This window comes from Panthera pardus, unplaced genomic scaffold (genome assembly GCF_024362965.1).
Source record: "Panthera pardus isolate Hobbes unplaced genomic scaffold, ASM2436296v1 HiC_scaffold_25, whole genome shotgun sequence".
In the NCBI taxonomy this organism is placed as follows: Eukaryota; Metazoa; Chordata; class Mammalia; order Carnivora; family Felidae; genus Panthera; species Panthera pardus.
In genome coordinates, this window is record NW_026526821.1 from 1,311,107 (window position 1) to 1,338,410 (window position 27,304).

The window sequence follows — 27,304 nt, forward strand, 5'->3', positions numbered from 1 at the left end:
AGTGTAATATTTCTTTCTTCAGGTGGCAGAGTCAGGTGCTATGGTTTTGTTTCACATACGCTGATACAGACATTTAAATGGCATTTACCACACCTTTATGAGAAAGTAAATGAGATTCCCCCTCCCAAATACAAAGACAGATCTGCTGTGTGTTGAGTTACAAATGCCTAGAAAATTAAGATAATAATTAAAAAAAAAAAAAAAAGGCAAGAACACCAGAAGCCCTTCAGAACCTGCATTACAGCTGTTGCCCAGTTTCTGGACATGGGTGGGTGGGTGGGTGTGGCAGGATGTGTTTATGGGACGTGGCCACCGTGCTCTTCACTCGTGTGGGACCCGCTCTCCATGGCAGTGGCCATGTGGTTTGTTGTCCTTTAATTGCAGTCTGAAAGAATTCTATTATGTGGACGTTTCTTGATTTTTTTCCCCCTCCCAAAATCAGTGTCCTGATGGTGGAGATGGATTTGTGTCCCTTTGTTTAAAAAAAAAAAAAAAAAAAAGTGTGGCTGGGAGGGCCCTTATACACGCACCTGCCCTTTGCCAGCTGTCTCAGCTGGGTCCAAGTGAGGCATGTCCCCCTGGACCACGGGAGCAGGAATGTTGCCTGCTCTGTCCCGGTGCCGAGTACAGGAGGGCATCTTGGTGAATATTTATCAAGTAGATTCTCCTAGGGGCCTGCTTTCGCAAACGCTCACCAATACGGACGTCATCCTCTTAATAGATGGCCCCTACCGCTTGCTGCTTGCTTCCTGTGTGCGGGCGCTGTCACTTACACGGTGTAGTTTCGCGTATCCTTTTAGGAAATTGGGAGGTCACGGTCGTCCACAGTTCCCAGACGGGCAAGCACAGCCCAAAGGGAAGTGCACATTCTCAGCACGTCGGTACCTGTTAGGTTTGCCCCTGGGGCTGAAGCCCGTGTTCTTGTAATGCGCTGCAGAGCTGCGCCTTGAGCCTCCCGAGCCCAGCCTGCTTGGGAGAAGAACTGCCCCACTTCTACGTGGAGGAGGGGAGTGCCGACTGCCTCGGTCAGGACTGGAAATGCTGAGCCTGCATACAGAGGGGCCCCCCCCACAAGATGCCCTAGCGCCCCATGGAGACAGCGGGGCTAGGTGGACACTAGCTGTGGATGTTAGACTGTGATCACACAGTCTGCCTCTTCACAGCATGTTTTTTAGTTGTAAGACATCCCGTTCCTGCACTACTCACACATAGAGCAGCAACAGTCTGAAGTCGCGTGCGTTGTGTACCGGCTTAACTGTCAGGCTTGGCGCTACGTGAGGCTTTAAAATTTGACAGGGAAGATCCTGTGGTCCTGTAATTTCTTTGTTTAAGCAGGGACCTCTCCCACTTGCCCCCAGTACAAAACTGGACGCTGGCTTTGGCTCATCTCAGAGAGAGAAAAGAAGACTCCAGCTGAAACGTGGTGGCTTCTTGACCTTAGGTCTCCACCGTTAGCCGTCGCCTCTTGGCCAGTTTGTGGCCTGCGGTCCCGACAGCACCACTCACCAGGCAGGTGCTCGGGAGGGAAGTCCTTCGTGTCTTGTCCAAACTCTATTCTCTTTGAGGTCGGGTGGCAGCCTGCGTGTGAGTCAACCATTTCATACCTGGAAAGAAGCGCCTTCCTAGCGATCACTCGCGAGTGGGACGGAAGGTGTAGATGAGGCGGATACTGAGCGCCGCTGCTGCTCGCCTAGCCTTGCTGACTGGGAAGGACACGGCACCGACTGCTTCTGGCCCGTCAGGAGCAGTCCCGTCAAGTTACCTTAAAGCCTGCTCTTTACGCCTCAGCTCAAGACACGTTTATACGCCTAAATTTACTGAGGGCATCACAGAGTCTTTATTTACGTGTGTCTATTGGTATTTACTGTACTTGGCGTTTAAAAGACATCTAAGTTCATTCATTTTTGAACATACAGCCTCACGCGTGTCAACGTGAATAACGTCGTATGAAAACTATTTTTTTCCTAAGAAACAATGACAGAGGTCATTTGTTTCTTTAACTTCTGGCTTAGCTGACAACAGCTGGATCCTTACGTCTGCTTCTGCATATGCAGACTCTAGTACATCGCTGTGATTTAGCTTCCAGAAAGCTTTACCGCCCGCTCCCGAGTGGCCAGCGGGAGAGGCATGTGATAGCCTTTGTGGTTGCAGAGATGAGTTGACCTCGGGGACCCCCTGAAGGGCCTGAGGACCACATTTCTTGAGAACTTCTGCTTTAAATAATGATTAGAGATGCTGTGCTGTTAAGAAATAAGAATTTTACAAAATAGTTGTCTTTAAATGCTCACATCTGGGAAAATGGGTTACTTTTAGGAAGTTAGACAACGTCTTTGAATTTTTATTGGCTCAGCCGTGTGCTTGCTTTTCGGGAAGAACGTGGGATAAAGCTGGTTTGTCCTCCCAGTGCACATCTCTCTCCCAAGTAGACCACCTGAAATGAAGTGAGAGGCCCAGAGCGTGGCCTGGGTGCCTGCTGGGTGGGAGGGGCGCTGAGACTTCTTCGGGCCTTAGGTCACGTGGCCTGACTGCCGCGTCTGCGTGGAAGCGGCACTTCACATTGACTGTAAGACGGCCTTTCGCTAGATCCTTAATTCCTGCTGCAGTGAAAATGGGGGTGAGGGTGGCCTGTGTTGGCTGTGGAATGATGCAGGTCTCCTGTGGCATGACCCCAGGAAACGACAATGCCGCGGGGTCCTGCAGCGGTGCCCCCACTCACTGGTGCTGGAAGGGAGTGCCAGCCAGCCACAGGTGCAGACGGGGCCTAGACAGACCACTGTGGATATAAAATCAATGGGGTGGCCAGTAGGGTCGGGGTCCTCCCTGGAGGGCCAGGGTTCTTAACTAATAGCTACAAGACCTAGAGACTCTTCAGGGGACACAGCTCCCAAAGCACCTAGCAGGGGTGGCTGGCACTTGAACATCATACTGCCCAGGGAAGTGACTTACGGTGCCTGTCCTCTCTGTGCACACACACGCACATCTCTCCCTCTCTCTGTTGGGGAAGGAAGGAGAGGGGACTCTCCTGTCTGGGAACCCGTCCCAGTGTCGTCGTTGGGGATTTAGCAGCAGCCAAGCTTGTCCCGTATGACACTTTTTACTTTTATTTTTTTAATGTTTGTTTTTGAGAGAGAGAACGCGAGCAGGTGAAGGACAGAGAGAGGTGGGGACAAAGGATCTGAGGCAGGCTCTGCGCTGACAGCAGCAAGCCCGACACGGGGCTGGAACTCATGAACCGTGAGATCGTGACCTGAGCGGAAGTTGGACGCTTAACTGATTGAGCCACCCAGGCGCCCCCATGACAGATTTTCTAATGAGTGCAAGAACCTGTATTGTTCAGAGGGTCACTAAGAGCCAGGCGGTGGCCTTGTGTTAAGAGCACCAGTCCCCCAGGATGTACGACTCCAATGGTCCCTTGCAGTGTTCGAAAGCATGTTTTTGTTCAGAGAGACCAGAGGGGGGCTGGCTCAGTCTGCTTGGGCTGCTTTAACAAAAGACCGTAGACCAGGGGGCTTATACAAAACACCTCTGCTTCTCACAGATCTGGAGGCCCAAGATCAGGGTGTTAGCTGGCATGGTCAGGTGCTGGTAAGGGGTCTTCAGGGCTGCAGGGGGCAAGAGAGCTGGGGGGGTGGGGAGGGGGCTCTTTTTAAGGGCACTGATCCTATTCATGAGGGTTCTGACCTTATGACCTAAGCACCTCCCATCTGCTAGGAGTGCCATCACCCTAGCACTGGGTTTCAAAATGAATTTTCAGGGGTGTGTACAACGCAGACCATGGCCGAAGCCCATTGAAGGTAGTGGCCCGTGGCATTAGGCAGAGAAGAGTGAAAGCCTCGTCTCGTTCTCCTTAACCTTGGCAGATGTAACGTGGCTGCTCTGGCTGCTGACACCCACGTGGAGTTGTCCACCAAGGTCACAAGCCTGTGTTCCGCAACAGAAACTGGGTAGAGGGAAACCTGTGCCCGTTGCATGCCCACAATGACCTGGAAGCCCGGCTGGATGGCAGAGCCTGGCCGGGCCTCAGTCCCCAAGGTGCTTTCAAGCAGCGGCTTTTGCTTTTTGTCTCCACACGTGTGTAAAAGCAGCACTAAGAAATTTTAAGCAGGGTCAGTTCTAGATGTCTCTTTATATACACATCCGGGCTGTGTTGCGGACACCTTCGTTTCATGAGGGTAATTTTTTTATTTTTAATGTTTTTTAATGTTTGTCTTTGAGAAAGCATGAGCGGGGGAGATGCGTGGGGGGCGGGGGGGGGCGGATGGAGACAGAGGATCCAAAACGGGCTCCACACTGACAGCAGAGAGCCGGATGCCGGGCTCGAACTTACGAACCACGAGACCATGACCTGAGCTGCTCCACCACCCAGGCACCCGCCCCCCCCCACCCCCCCCCCATCAAGATAGTTTTAATAACGACCATGGGTTTTGGTAGCAGCAGAACTTCGAATAGGCTGTAAAAGACTTAAATGCAGTTAACGCCGTCGAGTCAGGTTCTGTGTAGATGTTCAGATAAAAAAAAACTGGTTTGCTTAGTTTCCTTTGTGGGCCGGGGTCGGAAGGCAGGAGTGGCGTTTGCTGCCGCAGACCCCAGGGTTGGCGAGCGGAGGGAGCGCTGGCAGAGCCCGCTGCTGGTGGCCAGGACGGTGCTCAGACCTGGGTGCTCGCCGGGGGCCGTCGTGTCAGGAAAGAGTCTTTAGTTGGGATCTCTTTCCTTTTTAGTAGTTGGAGCAACCTAGCACCTTCTCAGCCCTTTATCGTGAGCCACAAAGGGGTGGTTGTGAGGAGGGAAGCCCCTTCATACAAAGCATGAACGTGAGCTTGAGCCCGGCCTGGCAGAATTTAAATTTTCGGTTAATGAGTCAAAACAGTGAGGCTGTATTGCAACATTGGCTGTAATTTCTGGCTGGCAGGTTTTTTCAAAATTGACATCACTTGTTTTGAATATTGTTTCAAGGGTTGGAGGTTTGCCACCAGGTGCGTGGTGGCGTGGCAGGCACACGCTTCGTGTGATCCTTTTGAGACGCAGCGCGGGCTGTTTCCTCACAGTCGTCATGCTGTGAAGACAGGAACTGCACTTGGTTCTCGGCATAGCGTCTTCGGTCAGGCAGTCTCGTAGGTTGGTAGAACCGGAGACCCGTCTGTCCACGGGCACATCATAGTCCCTTCTGTGAGCGCGCGTCCTAGACGCGGAGCCCTCGCGTTTACCAGGTTGAATGTCCTGCAGCACTGACACCCACGGCTGTTTTGGGTGGATGTTTGTTGTGTTGGGTTTTTTAAAAAAAGGAGGGCCACCTGGGTGGCCCAGTCTGTTAACGTCCAACTGCAGCTCAGATCATGATCTCACAGTTCAATTCTCGCAGAGCACGCTTCGGATCCTCGGTCTCCCTTTCTCTCTGCCCTCCTCCTCCCCCATTCCCCTGCTCTCGCGTGTGCACCTTGTCTCAAAAAATAAGCATTTTAAAAAATAAGAAAATTTTTAGGGGCGCCTGGGTGGCTCAGTCAGTTAAGCATCCAACTGCGGCTCAGATCATGATCTCACAGTTCTTGGGTTCGAGCCGGGCGTCAGGGTCTGTGCTGACAGCTCAGAGCCTACTTGGGATTCTCTTTCTCTGCCCCTCGTCTGCTCATGCGCTCGCTCGCCCTCTTTGTCTCTCTCTGTCTCTCAAAAATAAACACTAAAAAAAAAAGTCACAACTGTCAGCCTAACATTTTGAAAAGTTGTTGGAGATTCTGAAGGGGAATTTAGCGGGTTTAGAGCAGTTTTGTGTGGGAGGAAATGCCTGGGCCCTTCTGATACCCAAGTGCAAGACTGTTGCTTTGCACACATGCAGGGCGTGCAGGGCTCCTCCCGGCGTGGTGCCCGCGTCCCCAGGGCCGGCGGCGAGGCCTGGGGACCTGATGGGACCTCACCACTGCGGTGTCCAGGGCTTCGAACATCCCCTGCGGTGAAATGGCGAGTCCCCCAGAGGGCCCCCGGCCGCCTCCAGAAGGGCCCTGGCCCCTGAGAGAACCGACCGGCTCCGCATTCAGGGGGCGTTTTCTCAGGTGAAAGATGGGAGGTCTCGGGGAAAGCAACTGCCACTGTTCGCCACTGGTGATAAAATTTGAGGTTTCAAGTGCAAATGACAGTCTTGAAAAGCCTCTGTCTGCTGGCACGAGCCCTGTGTTCCCCGGTAAGTAAAGCCGTTTGAGGAGCTGGGGACTGGCGTCAAGGCCACCCTGGCTTCTGTGTTGTAGGGAAGCAGGTCCGTGCAGACAGGTGCACTTCCCCCACCCCAGCAGGTGCCTGCGCTCCGCCCTCTTGCAGGGTCCGCCCCCGGGCTGTTGGGGGGGGGGGGGGAGCTGCCAGTTACAGTAACCGGAAACTTTCTCCATTTGCCTGTTGGAAACAGAAGCTCTTTGGGGCCCTCAGCTTTGAAGAGCATGAAGGGGCTCGGAGAGCCGCCGGGAAGCCTTGAGCGGGGAGGACTTACGCCAGGCAGCCAAGGAGGGCACCACGCTGAGATGGAGAACGGTGACTTCCCGCCATGTCGCCATGTCGGTCTCCGGGTGGCAGGGGCGCCCCGCCTTCCCCCCCCACCCCTCTTGGTGGGGACAGCCATGGCAGCCGGCGGGGCTGCGGGTTCCTAGGCGGCGGACTCTCTCCGTTACACCCATGTCCAAGTTCAACACGGTTTCTCTGCCTTTCACCGGGTGCGATTTTATAGTAGAATTTCTGGGCTGAGGAAATTATCACAAAAGTAATATTGCAAAGATAAATATAAAGTCAAGATAATAGTTTGTTCTGAGAGGCAAAGCGTCTGAAGTGTTGAAGCCTCAATTTGAGATGCATTTACCACACTTGAGAGATTCGGTGGCCAGGAGGTTGGATTCCGCTCCTCCTCGGAGTGGAGGGGTCACTGTCTCTTTAAAAGGAGGAGCGTCAGAATGTTGGTCTTTGTTCTGGGGTCACTAAGGAAACCACAGTTTACCGGAGGGCTGCTGGAGGTGAGGGTTCAGCTGGCAGGGGGCACCCTCGGGGTGGAGTGTGAGGTGTGTGAGAAGATCAGCTAGGATTGGCCCGGGAACAGGGGCCTGTTCAGTGTGCGTCTCGCTGGGTGCGGGACAATCCGGGGGAGGGCTGGGTGCGCTGTGCACGCGCACCGCACGTGGACCACGGGAAGTAACTGTAAATAATGGTCTTCAGAGTTTTTTTGGGCCTTTAAAAGGATGGCATGGCTACAGCATTAAGATTTTTTAAGTACTTGTGTTCGCACGCGGTTCGGTGCAGCCTTCTCACGTTCCCTGGTTCTCTCTCTGTGTGGTTTTACGGAGCTGGGTCCGTCTCAGAAGTGAGGTCGTGATTGGAAAGCAGCCCATTTTGCAGCCTCTCTGCACTCTCCCTGCAGCTCGCTCCCGGCCTCCCCGCTGCGCCAGCCAGGACCCGCTCCTGCTCCAGGGCTGGCCTGGTCACCATCCAGAGCGTGGTCACCGTGTCTTCCCTTCGTTAAAAGTCCTTGAGGAACAGGATTGTGTTTTTTCTTTTCTTCTTTTTCTTTTTTTGACTCCCTGGATGGCTTTGTGGGTCACGTGGTAACATATAGACAAATCAGATGACTTGGAAAGTTGATGTTTCGTTTTTTTAACGTGGTTTTAGTTCCAATTACTTACACCTATGAATTATTTTTTTATTTTCTTTTAGGAGCTTACTCCATGCGAATAGTCTCGAGATAATCTTCATTGTTACTCGTGAACCTTGACTGACAACAGCAGTGTTTGAGGCCTAGTGGTTTACTTGGACCAGGCGATTCCATCTGCCAGGTGTTTGGACCTCCAGAGAAAGTGTCCAAGCTTTCAGTGTTCCGGCAGGTAAAGTATAAATAGCATTAAATGTCAGCAGCTCCTTTTCGCTTAATAGGTTTCAAGTCGGATGGCATCTTATGCGAAGGAACTGATAGCATGTAACATTCATATTTGCTTGTTCGAAATAGTAAACTTTAGCCCTAAGGTGTTCAGAGAGACATTCGGCCACACGCTGAGAACCGGATGCCCGCACTCCTTTATCTTTACATTGGCGTTTTATTGGAGCATAGACTTGATGTTGTGTGAGAGTTGCGTTTTGTTGAGGAGAGCTTTTCCTGCACAAAATCTCAGGTGACCAGAAAAGTGCTGTGGTCCTTGAGGGGACGTGTGCTGATGTCACAGTCACTCCCACAAGCTTCCGACTGGCTAGAGTGTGCTGGCCAAGTTCTGGACAGAAAAGCGGGAAGGACAGCACCTTGTGGGGAGTGAAGAATCAGGTCACGTGTGGTTTTGAATTTTGTATATTTTGTATTTTGAAGGTTGTCATTCCATAGCAGTCCTTCCCCTACACTGGAACATGGCATAGAATCTGAGTCTGCAGTAGCATTTAAATGTGATTGAAGCCTGGGAAGCTTGGAAAAAAATTCTCAAGGTATATGCTGGTTTTTTCCCCCAGATTTTATCATTTGAAGCAAGAGTAGAATTTTCACGAGCATGACCTTTTAGTAATCTACTAGGAAGTTAAGAGCAGAGAATAAATACGCGTAAAGCTGTTGCCCTGGGCTTTATTTTCTCAAGTGTTCAAATTATCTGTTACTTCTTACCTGTGCGACCCTCACCTCCATGAGGTACCCACAGGGCAGGGCAGGGTGGCACTCAGCTCACCTCAGGGTTGGGGTGCGGGCACGAGCACCACACCTGCTCCATGCCCTTCCCTCTAGCGGGGCAGCCGGACGTCTTACATAGCAGCTCAGGGCTCTGAAACCCAGGGTGGAAGCAGCTGGTCCTCGAGCCGGCACGTCGTTCTGTAGCTGTGCTGGGGTGGGGGGGGTCCCCGGAAAGCCGGCCCTCCTCTGTTCACGCCCCGTGCCACCTGTGCTGCCCCCACCGCCCGTCCTGCGGAGCCCTGTGCTGGGCAGCTGAGGGGCGAGGGGACCGGCTGGATTTGCTGGCTGCGGTTCTCCACTAAACATTGAACGTGTGGCTGTTAAATCTTCTCTAATGAGTCCCCTCAAATCTCCTGTTACCGCCTGTTAGGAATCTTCGGTCAAGATGACTCATTTTGTAGCGCCTGGTGGCACAGTCTGTTAAGTGACTGACTCTTGATCTCAGCGCGGGTCATGATTTCATCGTTCAAGGGATTGAGCCCCACTTTGGGCTCTGTGCTGACAGTGGAGCCTGCTTAGGATTCATTTTCTCCCTCTTCCTCTCTCCTCTCCCCTCCCTCCCTCCTTCCCTCCTTCCCTCCTTCCCTCTTTCCCTCTTTCCCTCTTTCCCTCTTTCCCTCTCCCTCTCCCTCTCCCTCTCCCTCTCCCTCTCCCTCTCCCTCTCCCCCCTCCCTCCCTCCCCCTCCCTCCCTCTCTCCCCCTCCCTCCCTCTCTCCCCCTCCCTCCCTCTCTCCCCCTCCCTCCCTCTCTCCCCCTCCCTCCCTCTCTCCCCCTCCCTCCCTCTCTCCCCCTTCCCCTGCTCACATGCACTCATGCACGCTCTCTCAGTCAAATAAATTTAGGGGCACCTGGGTGGCTCAGTCAATTGAAGATCTGACTCCTGATTTCAGCTCAGGTCACAATTTCAGTTTGTGGGTTCAAGCCCGGCATCGGGCTCTGTGCTGACAGGGAAAACAAAGCCTGCTTGGGTTTCTCTTTCTCCTCTCTCTGTGCCCATCCCCTGCGTGCACTCTCTCTCCCTCTCTCTCAAAAATAAACTTTAAAAAATAACTAAACTTAAAATTTTTTCTAAAAAGGTAACTGGTTTCAACGGACACCTTCGCTCCGTGTAGGTAGAAGGCTGTCGTTGCCCCCGTGCCCCCTCCGTTGTGTGGATTAAAGGTCGCGTGCACTTTCAGCTCCGGGATCGTCGGTCATTGGCCCAGAAATGTCGCCTCGTTAACGTCGCTTGTGGTTTGGTCGTTTCCCCGTTAGGTATGGATGAAAAAGGTGGCCCGAGCAATGAGGAAGCACCCAAGGCCATCAAACCCACCAGCAAAGAATTCAGGAAAACGTGGGGCTTTCGAAGAACCACCATCGCCAAGCGAGAGGGTGCCGGGGACGCCGAGGCGGACGCTCTGGAGCAGCAGCCCCAGCAGGGCCTTTCCTTGCGGCGCAGCGGGAGGCAGCCGAAGCGGACCGAGCGCGTGGAAGAGTTTCTCACGACGGTCCGACGGCGAGGAAGGAAGAATGCGCCCGTCTCCCTGGAGGACTCCGGCGAGCCAGTGTCTTGTCCCGTCACGGACGTGGAGACGGCATCGGAAGGGAGCGTGGAGAGCACGTCGGAGGGGAAGGGCGGGCCCACGGCAGGCTCCGCGGGGGACAAGGAGCAGCCGGCCGCCCCCACAAAGGCCAAAGGGGGTGAGGGCGAGGACGACACCTCTGACAGCGACAGCGACGGGCTGACTTTGAAGGAACTGCAGAACCGCCTGCGGAGACAGCGGGAGCAGGCGGCGGCCGACAGATCCCCCAGGAGCCTCCAGAGCCGCCTGCGGAGGAAGCGCCGAGAGCAGGGTCCCGCGCAGACCGGCAGCACGGAGGCGGCCGGTGCCGCAGAGAGCTCGCTGCCCCGCGAGCAGGAGCCCGAGGCCGAGCAGGGCGCCGTGTCGGAGGCCGAGAAAGACGGCGGAGAGCAGGAGCCGGAAGGGAAGGCGGCTCAGGGGATGGAAGGCAGAGACCCCAGGGACACGGGCCGGCAGCGGCCCGAGTGTGAGGCCTACGAGCCCAACGCTCTGTACTGCATATGTCGTCAGCCACACAACAACAGGTAGGCCCGGGGCCGCCCCCTGTCCTCGTGAGGCAGCACAGACTGGGATGCCCCCATCCTCCTAGAGGCCCCTTGCACAGCGCTGCTCTACACCATTCTGGAAGGGGGCACAGGGGCAGGCTGTGGCTGGGTGGGGGGCGGGAGACGAGCGTGGTCTGTAGGCTGGAATGCCAGGAGCCGGGCAGCTCACTCCCAGAATGCTGCCCCCCCCCACCCCCCCCCCCCACCCCCGAAACAAAAAGACCCAAATTTGAATGGTGGTAAATTTAAGAGAAGGGCATCGAATAGTCATTATTTTCTTCCCTCTTTCCCGTATTTTGGTTTTTTTCATAATAGGGTTTTAAAGCCAATTCATTTTTTAACGTACCAAAAATTGAGCGTTTGTCGTGTTTTCCAGTCCTGATACCATTATCGTATAATTTTAGGTTTATGATCTGCTGTGACCGATGTGAAGAGTGGTTTCACGGCGACTGTGTGGGCATCTCCGAGGCTCGGGGAAGGCTCCTGGAGCGCAACGGCGAGGATTACATCTGCCCGCACTGCACCATCCTGCAGGTGCGGGACGACGCGGAGCCCGAGGGCACAGAGCAGCAGGAGGCCGGGTGCGGGCCCGCAGACTCAGACGGTGCCGACTGCACCAGCATGGGGACGGTGGAGCAGAAGTCCAGTGAGGACCAAGGAATAAAGGGCCGAATTGAGAAGGCTGCAAACCCCAGCAGCAAGAAAAAGCTCAAGATATTCCAGCCCGTAAGTACTGGTGTGCGAGGCCCGCGGAAGGGGCGGACCCCATAGATCGCAGGTTCCCGTCCACAGAGGGAACAGTGTCGGGACTCGAGATTCTTCTCTCGGAGCAGGGCGCTGTGTCTGCCATGGGCTGGGCTCTGCTGGAAGGCAGTCCTCTGCACTTTGCCTCGTGGGCCTCCCGCACTCGTGCCCCTGCAGGACGCCACAGGGGACCTTTTATTTAAGTCCTGTCTATCTCCTATACGGTTGTTATCAAGTTAACGTTTTCCTTAAACACTTATTTATAGAGTTTGATTTTTGGGGGGTGCCTGGGTGGCTCAGTCTGTTGAGCGTCCAACTCTTGATTTTGGCTCAGGTCATGATCCTAGGGTCGTGGGGTGGAGCCTGCTTGAGATTCTTTCTGTCTCTTCTTCTGTCCCTCTCCCCCACTCGCACTCTCTCTTTAAATAAAAATAACTTAGAGTCCGTTTTTCTTAAATATTCTTTCTGGAGTCTCGATCTTCACATACACGTTAACGAAATTATTTTGAGCTCCTGAAGTAAACGTACACCTGTATCACCTGACCCCACCATCCTGAGAGGGCTGGTGGTCTTGCGAGCGCCAAGGGCAGTGCTGGTGATCCAAGGTCCCCGGGCGGGAAGGCGGGAGATCCCTCTGGCCCGACCGCCTATAACAGTCTCAGGTGCTTCCGGTGCTCCCGCCAGCTCAGTCTCTCTTTTCCTAGCTCTGCTACGTGCTTCTCCTTCTAGCTGGCTCTTAGGTCTCTAGGACCATGGCCCTCTGTCCTCTCTCTCATGTATGTTCAGCTTATGCTGTTGAGCAGTGTCACAGACCCTCACGAGCACGTTCCCACAGCCCTTCCTGAGTCCTGGATGGCCTTGAATTGGAGGCCTGTCCTTCAGTGGGCACCGGGCATGCAGAAGCCGTGAGGGCTGTGGGAGCCTCGAAGTAAAAGTGCCGTGAGGTCTGGACCAATTAAGGGTGGCCAGCAAGGAGTGCCAGGACGTACTGAGTGGGGGTGTGATGCTCACTGTTCATATCATGTTCGGTCATTAAGGAAAATTCATGGAGGGGCGCCTGGGTGGCTCAGTCGGTTGAGCGTCCGACTTCAACTCAGGTCATGATCTCACAGTTTGTGGGTTCAAGCCCTGCATCAGGCTCTGTGCTGACAGCCTGGAGACTGCTCCGGATCCTGTGTCTCCCTCCCTCTCTCTCTCTGTCTCTCCCCCAACTCTCAAAAATGAATAAAAGTCAAAAAAAGTTAAAAAAAAATTCATGGAATTGGAAATTAACGGGAAAAGTCACCTTAATTTCACGTCTTTATTGTTGATCTGTTTGAGGTTATACAGGCTTAATTTTATTCTTGGTTAAACTTGGATTTTGTGGAAGAAAAACAATCTCAGAATACATTAATTGGAGAAGTAAGATTTTGCTCAAGTACACTTGAGGGATAGGTTCATGTGTATTTTAGTCTCGACCACCAAAAAAAAAAACCCCACACGTTGGCAAATGTTAACAGAAGTGCACGGGGTAAGATCTCGTGGTAGGTGAGGTCCCTCTTGCTTGCCTAGCGAGTGACCACAGTCTTAGTGGCCTTGCACAGCATGATTTTTCAGCTCAGTTTCTGTGGGTCAGCGGCCTGTGCACAGGGTCGTAAGAGACTGCACCCCAGGTGCCGCTGCAGGCTGGGGTCTCATGGGAGGCTCGGCTGGAGAGAGACCCGCCTCTGAAAGACTCCCCACGGTTTTGTGTCTAAATGTGCCCTGTGCGGGGTCTATGGCACAGTGGTACCCAAAGTCATTCGTTGTTTCTCGGAGGTTCAAATTGAGTTGGGTGTTGTGCATTCCATCTGGCAGCCTCCCCCTCAGAACCTGGCCGTGGAGGCTCCCGCGCAGGACCACTTGCTTTTTGAAGACCTGCAGTGGGGTCTTCTCTCTGCTGCAAGGCCCGGTCCCTCTTTTAGGGTTTTCACTTGACTAAGCCAGGCCCTTTCAGTTATTCAGAAGAGTCTCATTTGGGATCTCAAGTACATCAGCGAAATCTCTTCCTGTCTGCCTTGTAATGGAACCTAATTATGGGTGTGAAATCCCATTGTGTTCAGAGGTCCACAGAGGCCGTGCACCAGGGCAGAGTCCCGGGGTCCCCTTCGAGTCCTGCCTGCCACGGGTGGCATGAGGGGTAATTACTGTAAGCGCCTAGCCAAGGGACAGACGGTCCGGGTGCTTTGGATAAACGGAGACGTGTTTTCATTCTTACCAGAAACATAGTTAGCGCCTCCGTTAAGAATCGTGACGTCGCTACTAGTAAGTGGTTCCCAAAGCGCTGTCACCGCTAAAACGGGTGAGCACGCTGAAGCCCTGCGTTTCCTCCTGCAGGTGGTAGAGGCTCCTGGTGCCTCAAACTGTATCGGCCCCGGGTGCTCGAACGTGGCGCAGCCTGACTCGGTTTACTGCAGCAGTGACTGTATTCTGAAACACGCCGCGGCTACTATGAAATCTCTAAGTGCGGGTAAAGAACAAAAACCAAAACCTAAAGACAAGACCAAGATGAAGCCAGAGAAGCTCATTCTCCCGAAATGTAGCGTCCAGGTAAGTTGACCGAGACCAGCCCCGTGAGTCGTTGACGTGAGAAGCGGGTGGCAGGCGGGCACCTTCGGCGGCCTTTGTGGCCTGGCTGGGCCCGCGCCCCTCCGCAGCGCTCCTGTCAGAGTCACAAATGCGCACGTCTTCTGTCCGCCCTCTCGGCGAGGGCGTCACACTCGCACGGGAGAAGAGCTGGGCCCCGGCAGAGCGTGTGCACCTTGCACTCACACACAGCGAGGGTGGCGTGGGTCCCCTGCGGCCAGACTGGGCCGCACTTGAAGACCTGCCACGTGGAATTGTTCTGTGCTGCATGTGATCTGGGAAGAGCCCGGGATGCTTTAAGGTCACGGGCACTTGTTTTGCCAGGAAGCCCTTGACCAGAGTTTGAGCTCGGCTTGGCTTGGCTGTTTCAGTCCCGTTACGTTTGTGACAAGCAGGGTGTCGGTGGTGCCGTTTGGGGGAGTTGTTTTTAAATGCTGCTCAGCCTTTAGATGGCTGAAATTGTAAAGCTGGTGATTTTGAATCCCAGGCTCCCCAGAGCAGCACTTGCTGCTGTGCACAGGGCCGTGGCAACAACGCCGAGCGCCCAGCCCAGGAGGCGGGACGCCACTTTCCTCCACGTCCTGGCGTCCACAGGGCTTACCCCACACATTGTCACCCAGGTCCTCCTTCGTGTCCATCGCTCCCCAGGGGCCTGCACCTCGCTCAGGGTGGTGAGGGGCTTCAAACGACCCCAACCGTAGAGCGTATCATGCCTTTCGTCGTGAAGCGCGGCGAGCGAAGGCTCTTCTCTGACCTCCGTAATGATTGGGGTTTTGCTGGTTATCCAGGCAGGCGTGCGAATCTCTTCTGTGCATAAGAGACCAGCTCCAGACAAGAAAGAAAACATAGCGAAGAAGGCGACAGTGGCCCCTTCGAGGAGCGAGGTGTTCGTGAAGGAAGCGACCTGTGAGGGCACGCCGTCCTGGGCAAGCGACCACAATTACAATGCAGTAAAGCCAGAACAGACTGCTGCCCCCTGGCCACCACTGTTGTATAAATGTATGTATCACCTAGGGGTAGCGTCTGGACCCTTCCCTGTCTTTCTGGACAGCCAGCACTTGGGCCTGTCCAGAACTAGGAGCTTTAGCCACGTTTAATGGTGCACCTTCAAAGATCGGAGCAGATTTCTGAGTCCGGGATGCCTCCGGCCCCGTGCACCTCCTCAGTGTGTTGGCGCTTCCTGTCAGTACAAACCTCAAAAAGCTGTACAAACCTCATTGCTAAATTTAGTTTCACCTGGCGATCTAGGTCTTTAATCTCTTTCGTTTTTATCGTCGGGCTCTGGTAAGTACCCGTGGTCTCCGGCGAGGTCGCACTGAGGGGCTGCGCTTCCGGCACTCAGACCCCACCAGTCCGGGGGCCTCCGCCTTCTCTCCTTTCGGCGCGGGGAGGCCTCTGCGGGCAGTGCTGCACCGGATGCTCAACTAAAGTAGGATATTCAGGAGTTCAGTCAGTTTGGATCCAGCAGGAATTTTTTTCATGTCCGATTCAAATACTACACAAACACACACACACACAGACACACACACACACACACACACACACACACACACTCCAGCTTTGAAGGCTGTTTACCGCTGCTGCATATGCTCTAAGGTAAGTGAGCGTGCGGCCTGACCCTTGGAGCAGCGCCCCTGGTGGAGGGGGAGTGCCGCGCTCCCTGGTGCCCGACTCCTCTCCGGGGGCGTGCACTGTCGGGTGGGGCCCTCAGCCTCGGGACAGGAGCCCTGGGCCAGAGCGTGCAGTGGGGTCCTTTCTGTTCGCTCTTTTCTCAGTCAGGCGCTCCAAAATTCTGGAAACTTAAATTGATCCATAGGGCGCAGTGTACTCCATTTTTAAGATTCTTTTTGTTCCATTTTAATTTATGTTCTTTTATATTTTGTGCTTCTTACAAAAATTCCAAAATACGGAGTGGTCTTAAATTCCAAGAGTGTAGACTGCGAGCTGCCTTCTCCTGAGCGCAGGAGCTGGGTGCTCCTGTAGGTCATTGCTAGAGCCCGTGTGGTCGGGAATGTGTAACTACTCACTCGGAGAACGTAAGTGACCTGAGACCTACGGAATTACAAGGCAGTACTAGGCGGGTGGGGAGGGGGAGTCAGGAGTGAGCTATTAAATTACAGGATTAACCGATCGCTGTGTTAAAATGAGTCTCTGATACACCTTAGGTGGTTGAGCTGCGAACTTCGTTGCTCACGACCTGCCTCAGACTTTCAGCAGAATAGCACTTTTACAGACCTCACGCACGTCCCCGCAAATGAGCATCACTGAGCATCACGGATGAATACTGGCGGCGGGGGGGGGGGGGGGGGGGGGGGGGGCGGGGGGGGTGGTGCAGAGAGCAGTTCACTTCGGAACGCCGTGCCACAGTGCTCAGAGTCGGTCTCAGGCACGGGACAGGACAAAGGAAACCGGGAGTCACCCCGGAAGCCCTGGCCGGCCGCAGTACAGTTCCATCTCTGTCGACCAGACCTGGAAAAGCTGCCGTGAGGCTCCCCGTGCCCGTGAGGGTGGGGGTGGAGGAGCGCTGGGCGAGGACGGTGGGCACACGGGGTAGGGAGTCCAGGAGGAGGCCCCCTGCTCTGCCCCTCTCACCTCCACCTGCCGCTCTGCCTCTCTCCCCTCTACTTCTCTGCCCCTCTCCCCTCTGCCTGCTTCCTCTGCACATCAGCCCACCCCCGCTGAGGCCTGAGCTGCTTCAGCTGACAGGGGACAGATGAGCGACTGCTGGCCTTTCTCAGCACATTCACATCTCAAAATTAAAGCTGATGGATAGCCACCGTTTATGGAATGCGTAAGGGACACATTTTTGAGCTAGTTGCTTCTCATCCCTTTTTGTTGCGCCAGAAACGTCATCTTCCGGCCATTAGTAAAATACCCGACTTTGGTCTCGGTGAGTAGTAGTTGTGTCTCTGCCTCTCTCCCCCCAAACTATCGCCTCACAGTTGGGGTCGCAGGCAGCGTGCGCACACACAGCAGAACCGTGCGTCCCCACGGGGACCACCCCCTTCCTTTCTGGCTGGCTGCAGACTGCTCTCCTGGGTTAGGGTCCAGCTGGCGTTGGGACAGTGGTTAGGAGGAGGCATTCCCACGTTGACCTGGGTACGTGTCAAGTCTGTGGGCAAATTGCCACCCAACCTGTCTTGCCTACTGTTGAGGGAACGACACTCTGACCCCGGAGGTGCCCTGGGCTTCCCTCTCCTTCCCAGGCCGCTGGTGCTGACCCTGGGTTGTGGGTGTGGGGCAGCTGTGAACATGGGTGCAGGGAGACCTCCCATCAAACAGGGAAGGACTCAGAAGCTCTTCCTGCTTCTCACAGAAACATCAGCAGGGGTGATGCAATTCACATACCACTGTTCCTCTGACTCGTTTTTTTGTTTTTGAGGATTTCTGTACAGTTTCTTTAACTTCTAGAAGCAGTTGCCACTTTATTTCTAAACTCAAGTCATGGTATTCTTTTGTTTTGATAACGTTATTTTTTTCTGTTCTTTTTCACTGTTGGGTCAACCTCCCGTTAAGGCATGAAGAGGGCTGAAAACTTTTTTCTAAGATGCCCCTGATTTATCACAGTTCAGAAGTGAAGTGGAATTCTGATACCCATATGCACCATTCCTGGTACCTTGGATCCCCTATGTGGGCTCATTAGGGGACTTCAAACACTGGGGTTCTGAACAGATTTTGACTGGAAAATGGGATTTCTGCGGTTTCATCTAGTTGAGAAGTAGAATGGACACCCTAGCAACCTCTCCACCCAAGTTCAGATGTCTTAAAACCGCTCACACAGATAGAAGCATTTCCTCACTAAGTGCCGGGCACACCTCACAGACTGTCCACCTGCTTACGAGATGGATCAAGGAGAACGTGGATTTTCACGAGGATAACTAGGGGTGTGGGCTCCGGAGGCGTGCTTAGGAGCCCTAAATTTCCTAGAACAAATATGGGGGGGCACTAGGACCCAGGAATACTTTGTAGAAATGGAAATCCTTGGGTTCTGCCAGTTGCGGGAGCCATTTTTATCAGTCTGTTCCAGAATGGTCCTTGGCAATAAAATGTGGTTGGAGACAAATCAGACCTGGTACATCTGAACCAATTAGAGGAAAAACCAAAACCTGTACTGATAAAGATTTGGCTTGACGAGTCTTTAACGTTACCCACGTAGCTGGAGTTTTCTGAGTTCTCAGATGATAGTCTTCTGGCATTTTAAACGGTTCTACTTTTTACAAGCTTAAAACTAACAAGACAAAGAGGTCAGGGAAAGGTTTCACATGTCCGTCAACTTAACACTCGAGAGGAAACCTTCTGTAGCTCCCAGTGCCGCCCCCTTAGTAGTTGTGCTACAGTCCCTGGCAGGTGGGGGGTGCCGGAAGTTTCCAGCAGGGTAGGCCTCACTCAGGCCAGTGACTTTGGGGAGCTGCGAACCTGCTCCGTTACGTAAAGACAGGCTGCAGGAGAGTCCGTCTGCGGGCATCGGTGTCCCGGAGTCCACGGGTCCCTTCGACGGCGCTGCTGTAGTCCCACCAGTGCAGCACAGGGATTTCAGGGCTGTCTGCATAAAGCTAGGACGTTCTTGACTATGTGTGTGCGATGCGTCCCTGTGCACATAGCTGTATTCTTTGCTTCAGTAAACCGAAGAAGCTTTGCTGAGAGAAGGCTGGGCCCTCTACTAGTGGCGAGAGCCTGGAGAAGCTCAGCCGGGAGCACACAGAGGTAACTGCGGCAGGGCCCTGACTCTGGTCTGCACGGGGCCAGCAGCCTGGTGGTTTCTGCTCAATGGGGCCCTTTGGGACGAGGGATGGACAGAGAAAGGTCAGCGGGCTCTCCTGATGTGGCTCAGGCCCCTAGTGTGTTGGGTGAACTAGTAAACCATTTGGGTACAGATGATCCTGGTTACGATCACCCCTGGTGGGAGCTGCGGTCATGCCCGGTAGCCAGTTCAGAGCTCTGAGTCCCACGGGAGCCTCGGGCCCTGTGTCCAGTCCTGCACTGGCCGTGGGCCACTCCCCCGATGGCAGCTATGTCGTCAGGAAGGGCGAGGCGCCCATCTCCCCACGAGACCTCGGTCCCGTCTCTTCCAAGTGGTTCGTGTTGGAGGACAGTCACTGGTTCTTTTCTGGATTACCCATCCAATATGAACGAGCTTCGGGGTTGATTTTCAAAGTACTGGACGTGAAACTTAAAATGAGGGAGAGTGACTTCCTTCCAGGCGTATTCTGCAAGTTTCTCGCAGAGTTCTGCGCGCCTCTCTGTTAAGGCGGAAGTCACTCGAATATGGGACATCAGTAAGAAAAGCCTTGTGAAGCCCTGACCGTGACAGTCTGGGGGTCTTCATAATGACCTCCTGAAGATGGTGTCTAGTCCGAGCAGCATCGGGTGCAGCTTACGCTTGCTTGAGTGTTCGTCGGGAGGTGATACATGCTTTCTGATAGAAAAGCAAGTTGGTACTTTATTGTGCTTCTTGAAGAAAAATGCACTTTCAAGTGTTTAAGCAAAGGCACAAGAGCAAACTGGTTTTGTCTTGCTATGGTTCACTTCACTTTTCACTCCAGGATAAGTCCTGGCCGTCAGAGGTGGGAAACACGGGGCCGCCCGGCCCTCCCCGCCCTGTGCCTTCCCTTCCTGTGCTGGAGCCCACGGGGCAGGGTGGCCTGGCTCTCAACTGAGGGGCACAGTTGGGGCCGGCGGGGTGGGAGCAGGGGCTGGGATCCTGAGCCAGTGGGCGGGTCTGCGAGGGGCACGTGGTCTCTCACTTGGGGCCTTGGGGGACCTACCTGCACCGTGGAGCCCGCCGCTGGCGCCTAACGCCCTGAAGCACTGTTTTCTTTCTTTGGCTTTTATAGCCGGTCACCCGAGGCGGGTGTGCCTGAGTTTCATCTTGGGGAGTTTTTAGGGTAAACTGGTACTAGTTCGGGCAGGACCAAAAGCACAAAAGCTTTAGAGCAATTTGCAGCCGCACTGAGGGTTTGTCACCGGTTCCCGTGAAGGGCAGTCCCTAGACGTGTCTGGGGCCGCCGGGCTGTGCGGGGCGGGAGCTTCACCTGAGCGGCTGCCACTTCCTCTGCTGCAACCCGGGGCTCCCGACTCCGCTGAGGCCCGCCAGTGCCACCCAGTGGCCAGCGATGCCGCGGCACCACCACCGCCTGGCACCGTGACAGGCTCCGATCCGGGCGTGCACACTGGCCTGGCCCGCCGTGCCCTCTCGCTAGGCTTTGCCCGAAAGCGCTCATCTCTGTCACCAACAAGCGGCCCGATCTGGCAGAAACCACTCCATCTGGGCCGATGGCCTGACCCCTTGGGAGCGGCCCTTCCTCTGGCTGCTAGAGTCCCGGCGAGCCCCCTGAGTCCTGCCTGGCCCGGCGTTCCCCGCGAGCGGGCCCCAGGGTGTGGGCATTGAGGGAGCCTTCGCTGCCAGAGTGGCACAGGCTCGGCATGCTCCCGGCAGGCGGTCTCCCTCCAGTAGGCCGGGCAGCCTCCGGTGGGGAGTGCAGGCACCTCGCCTTGGCGGACCAGAGCATCCTTCAGTGCTTGGGGCCAACCGACGGTCCCCTGAAGCTGCCCTTGGGTGGCTGTCTAGAATAACGTTTTTTTGGTTGGCTGTATACAGTTATTCCTTGCTCTTCTGGAAACTTATACACGGCATCCTACATTTAGTGAATCTGGATAAAGAGTCTGCAAACTTGATTTTAGCTCTGCTCAAAAATAGAGATTCTCTCACTGCGACAGCATTCCGGTGCCGTGCAGGGCCAGTCACTCCGGCAGCGGCCAACGCGGGCCCAGCTGGCAGGGGGACCAAATGCAGCGGGGTCTGCCGCGCTTGCCGGATAGAAGCATGGACGTTTTCAGCCTGTCAGAGTGGAAGATGGGCGTGTCCGATGCGCTGGTGGAGTCCCCATCAGTTTCAGAACGTTGTACTAATAATCTGCTTTTTTACCTAATTGTCATACCTCTTTATATACTCCCTCAAGCCCAGATGAGGGATGACAGGAGCTGATTAAAGAGGTAGCAAGCGGTTCTGTAAAATAGCAGCATGGTGAACAAGGAAAGCCACCCTCTGCTTTTTAAGTAGATTGTGTTCATTTACCACCGAAGCGTTCTTGGGTAATAGGTCACTTTAATCCTACGTATTGGGAATGTCCTAAAAATGATGTTGACTTGGCTTTTTGCTGAATGAGAAAACAGGTCAGACAAGTGGAAGTATTGATTTTAGGTTCTGACCGGGACACTTTGGAGTAAGCGTTTTATTTTTTTATTTAAAAAAAATTTTTTTTATGTTTATTTTTGAGAGAGAGTGAGAACGGGGGAGGAGCAGAGAGAGAGGGAGACACAGAATCCGAAGCAGGCTCCGGGCTCTCAGCCTGGAGCACACAGCCCGACGTGGGGCCTGAACTCACGAACGTGAGATCATGACCTGAGCCGAAGTCGGACGCTTAACCACCGAGCCACCCAGGCTCCCCTGAAGTACGCGTTTTGAGAGTTCCAGTTTTTCACCTTAAGTGGAATGCAGCCACTCAAATGTCAAGTGACGAGATTTGCTTCTGGTGCCATCACACAGGTGTTCTGTACGCGACCAGCCTTCCCAGGGTGTCTGGAAGTGCCCTAGGCCAGCTTTCTAAGTGTGCTCCTCAAGTGGTCTTGGCAGAGTTTGTCTTCATGAAAGGCAGTGACAGAACCAGTTCTGGGCCTCAGTTGTCATGACGGCTGCTGGCGGCCAGCTGCCTGCCTCTGCTCAAGGTCCGTGTGCTGGGGGCCTTGCTTCTGTCCCTGTCCTTGCTGGGCCGCCCTTCTCTTGCCCCCTGCTTCCTGCAAGAAAAGGGGCCGTCCAGCTGATTTCACCCCAAACTAGCAGCCCCCACCACCACCACCAGCAAGGTGGACCTTGTGGCCAAATCTGAGTTGCTGAAAATCTGAGTGTTGAGGTCCGGGACCCCTGAGGTCTGTGAACATGATGTGATGGGACTGGAGAAATGTTATCTCGTCCCCATTATGTGCTCGCTTCTTACTTGGCAAGAAGTCATCGTTTCCGCGTGCTCTCTTGAAAAGTCCAGATCCCGAGGGCATGAGACATTTACGGGGGTGGCCGTTGGTGATGGTGGGCACAGATGATGACAGGTGGGGTGGGGGTGGCGCACAGGCCACCTTGGGCCGGTGGGCGGGAGGCTCTGCAAGGTGAAAATACCGGCTGCAGAGTCCGAGCTGACAAACCTGGTGGCCAAGTACCTGTGAGGCTGGCTGGCCTGAGATTTGGACCCGTGCAGCACTGTGGGTACAGACTCGGTAGGATCCGGAAGTTCTCTTTATAAAGCGGAGAATTTGAGGTCCCAGGCCCTCCAGTTCCCACTGCTGCACCGGCCCTGTCGGCTGCTGCAGGGAGGAGGCCCGTGAGAGCAGCGCACTGGCCCTCCGCCCACATGGCCGGGACCTGCGGCTGCCCGAGGGCCTCATCTGCAGGTCGGGTCCCCTCTTCTCTCACCAGAGACTTTCTCCCTCGTGCCTCAGAACAGTTAAGAGAAGCAGCGGTGGCGGACGGGTGACCGAAGATCGCTGGAGCATATGTCGAAGCCACCCCCACTCCCCCATTTTAGTGTCTGAGAGGCAGTTTCTCCGGTGGTCCCTTGAGTGACTTAACCGCCACCCTCGACAGCATCCCCACGCGGTATCCTGGCCATTTGGCTCCTCCAGACCCCTGTCTGTCACTCTACACTGCACCCACCAGGGGCCGTCCATGACCTTCCTGCTTGCGCTGCTCCCCAAGCAGCTGTGTCCCTGGAGGGCTGCGGCACTGGCCCAGAACCGCCTCCCTTGCTTCCCTCACACCTTCACCCTGACGGTCTGATCACAATACCGTCGGTCCTTTCCGTCCTTGCTCTCCCCCACCAACATGTGCCAGCATCACGTAAAGATTTTTGTGCAAGTGAAGAAGTTTTCACATTATTTTAGCTTTTGACCACAGCCCTTGTTTGGATCAAAAGCGCTAATTTAGCGTCCTGTCCCATAATGGGGTACAAGCAGAAGACCGTGGGGACATCTGTCACACCGCCTCTCACTCTTTGCACGTGGAGCGGCTGACCTTCCCTGTGCCGTGGATCCCCTCAGCTTTCCCTCTTGCACTGATGCCCTCCTTTGCCCTTGACTGCTGTCCAGATTGGCGGGGGGGGGGGGGGACACCCGTGTGCGGTGCGGCCCCCAGCAGTGCAGCTCGCCCTACCGTAGCCCCAGGGCCGGCGAACATGCGTTGACAGAGAACGCATCTATCTGATTTCTACACTCAGGTTCACAAAAACATTATACTTGTCTGTGAAAGTGTTCTTCTGAATCTTTTTCTGATCCTGCAAAATTTGCCATTCAATTTTCAAGTTTAGTTAGTGATTTAAATTAAGACTTTGGAAACTCAGGTTTGTTGCTTGAAGTGAAAGGTTTAACATAAGGTAGCAAAACATTTTCTGAAATACGGCGTGGCCACTTACAAATATTGCTGGCAACCCCTAACTAACACTCGTGAACTTCCTGATTTTAAGTTGCCGTCCCAGAGTAACGCGCGGTAAACTTTGCTGGTTCCGGGGCGAGCGTGCTTTTTGAGTCGGGTGACCGCACAGCAGGTGACCTCCCTGCCTCACTGAGCGTGTTCATGTCTCACTTGCAGCCATGAAGGAGGACAGGCGTGTGGAGGAGAAGACTGCAGTGGTGGCTCTTGGGCCGAAGAAGATGGCCCCTCCGGGCTCCTCGGCAGGCAGCAAACAACCTTCACCCAGAAACCTCCTGCCGAAGAAGTCCCCTCCCTTCGCAAACGCAGCAGCAGCCAAAGTGGCCAGCAAGAAGTCGCCGTCGGGCTTCAAGGGCACCATACCCAAGAGGCCGTGGCTCTCGGCTGCCCCGCCGGGTGGCGCCCCCACTGCCAAGCAGGCCAGGCTGGCGCCTGGGGCTGCCACGTCCGCTTCCAAAAAGTCACCGGGCTCTGCCGCGTTGGCGGGGGCCCTCAGGAAGCCGGTGGCCACCTCCGGCCCCTTGGCTCCTCCAGCCCCAGGACGCCTGGGGACCTCGAGCCCTGCCCTGTCGCAGCCAAATTCACAGATACGGCAGAACATAAGACGCTCCTTGAAGGAGATTTTGTGGAAAAGGTGGGCTGTCCTGCTCGATTTCTTGCTGTCGAAGTGGGTTCGGCCCGGTCGTTTTCACATTTCCACGCTTCGAGACCAGGCACAGGTGGGGTTTACGCCGCTCTTCTCTTCCTGTTCCTAGAGTCAACGACAGTGATGACCTAATCATGACGGAAAACGAAGTAGGAAAAATTGCCCTCCATATTGAGAAAGAGCTGTTTAACTTGTTCCAAGTTACAGACAATCGCTACAAGAGTAAATACCGCAGCATCATGTTCAACCTCAAGGATCCCAAAAATCAGGTGTGTGCAGATGACCCGAGTGGGAACGTTCTGGCTTTCTAGGTTCTTTTAGCCACGCTTCATAGCGAAAAGCTGGACACAGCACGCTGAAGAGCTGTCCTTTCCGTCGAAGTCGGAAGGACACGCCTTGTCGGTATAGAGAATTCCCGTTTGTCCTTCCCTCCCCTGCCTAACCTGGGGTCGGAGTCAGGGGTTCTCGCTGGTTCTCTGAAGTCCGTCCTCGTTTCACCAGATTGTTCTCTACACGTGGCTGTAAAGTTTCTATTGTTCCATTGGCTCCGGAGTAATATTGAGATTCTTTACCTTAGGGACCTGGGTATCTATCTTTGAGCTTCAGACAACTTTCTCTGCCTTGTTACTGTTCCATCAGTTGAGTCAGCCCGCTGATCTGGGCGTCCTTGAGCAATAATGGGTCCTAAGCACGCCCTGCAGCGCTCCCCCCGTGGGCAGGTGCTGTTCTCACTCGGGGAGTGGGGCAGAGTCCTGATGGCAGCCGTGGGGGGCAGTGTCTCGCAGTGAGGTTGAAACGGGAGTCCCTCAGAAAGCATTGGCCACTCGCCTGGTGTGGTTTCCCCCACCTCCTGCCCTCCGAGGCTCACTGTCTTCTGGCCTTCTCTCCAGATGTTCAGGAACAGACTCCCATACTGTCACCTCCCATCACACTGTAGTAACACCGTAGGGGGGGGTGGTGATTCCCACCTTTACTCCTAATCTGGTACCTTTTTTTTAGCTTTCTTTTTAAAGTTTATGTATTTACTTTGAGAGAGAGCATGAGTGGACAGGGGACAGAGGGGCGGGGGGAGAGAGAATCCCCAGTAGGGCTTGGTGCCGTGAGCGCGGAGCCCATCGCGGGGCTCGATCTCATGAACCATGAGATCACGACCTGAACCGAAATCAAGAGTCGGACGGACACTCAACCGACCGAGCCGCCCCGCACCTTTTCGAGTTGGTTTTGTTTTCCGTGAGGTCTTTTTAGCAGAGTCGGTGCGGCATGGCCCCAGGGGCCGCTACCTGGCACTGCCCGTCGGGGACAGCGTGGCATTTACCCTCGTGGGCCGCTGGGGAGCCGGGTGAGGTCAGGTCCCCTGCTGCGCTCAATCCTTCGTCCTGTCGCCGCCGGGCCTCTGGCGAAAGTTCTCGCGCTGCTGGGTTTTTCTCGTATTCTCCCTACTGTCTCAGAAGCGGACGCCAAAGTGTTTTTAAACGAGTGAACAAAGGGTGTTTGTTTACAGGGCCTCTTCCATCGTGTTCTGCGTGAGGAGATCTCTTTGGCGAAACTTGTGAGGATGAAGCCAGAAGAACTTGTGTCCAAAGAGCTGTCCACGTGGAGGGAGCGGCCCACGAAGCCTGTGAGTGCCAGCCGGTGAGGGGGCTCGGCGCCGGTGGCCTGGGTCTCCGGGGGCGGCTGCTGGGCGAGGCACGAGCGAGCCCTCCGGAGCAGGGCTTCAGGCTCTGTGTCCCTCTCGTGTCAGGCGACGGAGTCCAGAAATAAGCAGCACGGTGACAGTAAACAGACCGCCGTTAAACGGGACGCTGTGCCCAACATGGAGGACTCGCCACCCGTGTCCGATTCAGACGTAAGCGTTTGGGGCTCCCGGGGTTTGTGAAGGTCGGGTAAAAGTCCTCCGTCCCCAGGGGCTTCGGTGTCTGAATCGCCCGGCACGGTGCCGGCGGCCCTTCGTCGCACGCGCCGTCCCGTGCCGGTGCCGCGGGATGGGCAGGAAGGGCTCAGGCGTCCGCTCGTCGCCCCGCAGGAGCAGCAGGAGTCGGTGCGAGCCGTCCCCGAGCAGAGCGCCGCGCCCCTCCTTGACATCTTCAGCAGTATGTTGAAAGACACCACGAGTCAGCACCGGGCGCATCTGTTCGACCTGAACTGTAAAATTTGTACAGGTGAGCGTGACCTGGGGCGTGAAACCTCGGAGCTGAGACTTCGCTGGCTGTTGTCTAAAGTCGCTGTCCTCCTAATGGCAGTCGTACCCGACCCACGTGAAACAAGTTAGAAGACTGGGGCGGTTTTCCCAAGTTGTAGTGTCTGCCTCTACCTTCACGGCTTTTTCTTTTTCATAAGAAATCATCTACTCGTGGGCAGGCCGTGCCCTCCGGTGTGTGGGATTCCTCACGAAGGCCTTCCCCGTGTTCTTCAGGTCAGGTTCCGTCATCGGAGGATGAACCGGCTCCAAAAAAGCAAAAGCTGTCCGCTTCTAAGAAGGAAGAGTCGAGATCCAAGTATGACACCACTCCTTCTGAGCCAGTTCTGAGCTCGGCTGATGACGTGGTTCCAGAAGCTCTGCCCGAAAGCGCCTCCGAGCCAGACCTGGACAGTGCTGCTTCGCACGCACACTTGGAGAGAAAGTATTTCCCTGTGCCGCCGGGAGACAGCCACCCGGAGCCTTCTGCCCTGGAAGGCCCCTCCTGCCCGGCCACCTGCGGGGGCCCAGTGCTCACCACGGTCACGGTGTCTGGCCGAGACCCCAGGACCGCGCCAGGCGGGTCGTGCACAGTCACGGCCCCTGCAGCAGCCCGCCCTGACGGCGCCCACCCAGCGGAATCCCGACAGGAGGTCCCGAAGCCTGCCGTGACCTCGGTGACAGTGCCCAAGTCCATACTGGCGAAGCCGTCCTCGTCCCCCGAGCCCAGATACCTCCTGCCGGTGCCACCGTCACCACGCGTCAGGTGCGCTCTACGCGTGGAGTCTGGACAAGCCATGAGTGGCATTCCCTGTGGGTTAACAGAAGGAGCAGAGGGGAGGGATCCCAGCACTCAGCTCAGTCCTCTGTGCCTAGAATATGGC

The 27,304-nt window shown here is 55.0% G+C and overlaps 1 protein-coding gene across 4 annotated transcripts in view; it reads left to right on the forward strand.

Annotated features, from left to right (window-relative positions):
* DIDO1 (death inducer-obliterator 1) overlaps positions 1 to 27,304 on the forward strand; it is a 49,337-nt gene that overhangs the window by 9,461 nt on the left and 12,572 nt on the right. For 2 of the 4 annotated variants that reach the window (XM_019426337.2, XM_053890043.1), the window contains exons 2-13: positions 7,681 to 7,847; positions 8,321 to 8,433; positions 9,923 to 10,754; positions 11,180 to 11,501; positions 13,875 to 14,087; positions 14,912 to 15,122; positions 23,758 to 24,232; positions 24,354 to 24,513; positions 25,746 to 25,862; positions 25,986 to 26,090; positions 26,268 to 26,403; positions 26,658 to 27,186. In XM_019426337.2, coding sequence (XP_019281882.2) covers positions 9,925 to 10,754; positions 11,180 to 11,501; positions 13,875 to 14,087; positions 14,912 to 15,122; positions 23,758 to 24,232; positions 24,354 to 24,513; positions 25,746 to 25,862; positions 25,986 to 26,090; positions 26,268 to 26,403; positions 26,658 to 27,186 — 3,098 coding nt within the window. In that variant the 5' untranslated portion in view covers positions 7,681 to 7,847; positions 8,321 to 8,433; positions 9,923 to 9,924. Of the gene's footprint in view, positions 1 to 7,058; positions 7,083 to 7,680; positions 7,848 to 8,320; positions 8,434 to 9,922; positions 10,755 to 11,179; positions 11,502 to 13,874; positions 14,088 to 14,911; positions 15,123 to 23,757; positions 24,233 to 24,353; positions 24,514 to 25,745; positions 25,863 to 25,985; positions 26,091 to 26,267; positions 26,404 to 26,657; positions 27,187 to 27,304 lie in introns of those variants that run through there. The other 2 variants (XM_019426341.2, XM_053890044.1) reach the window with 2 other exon arrangements.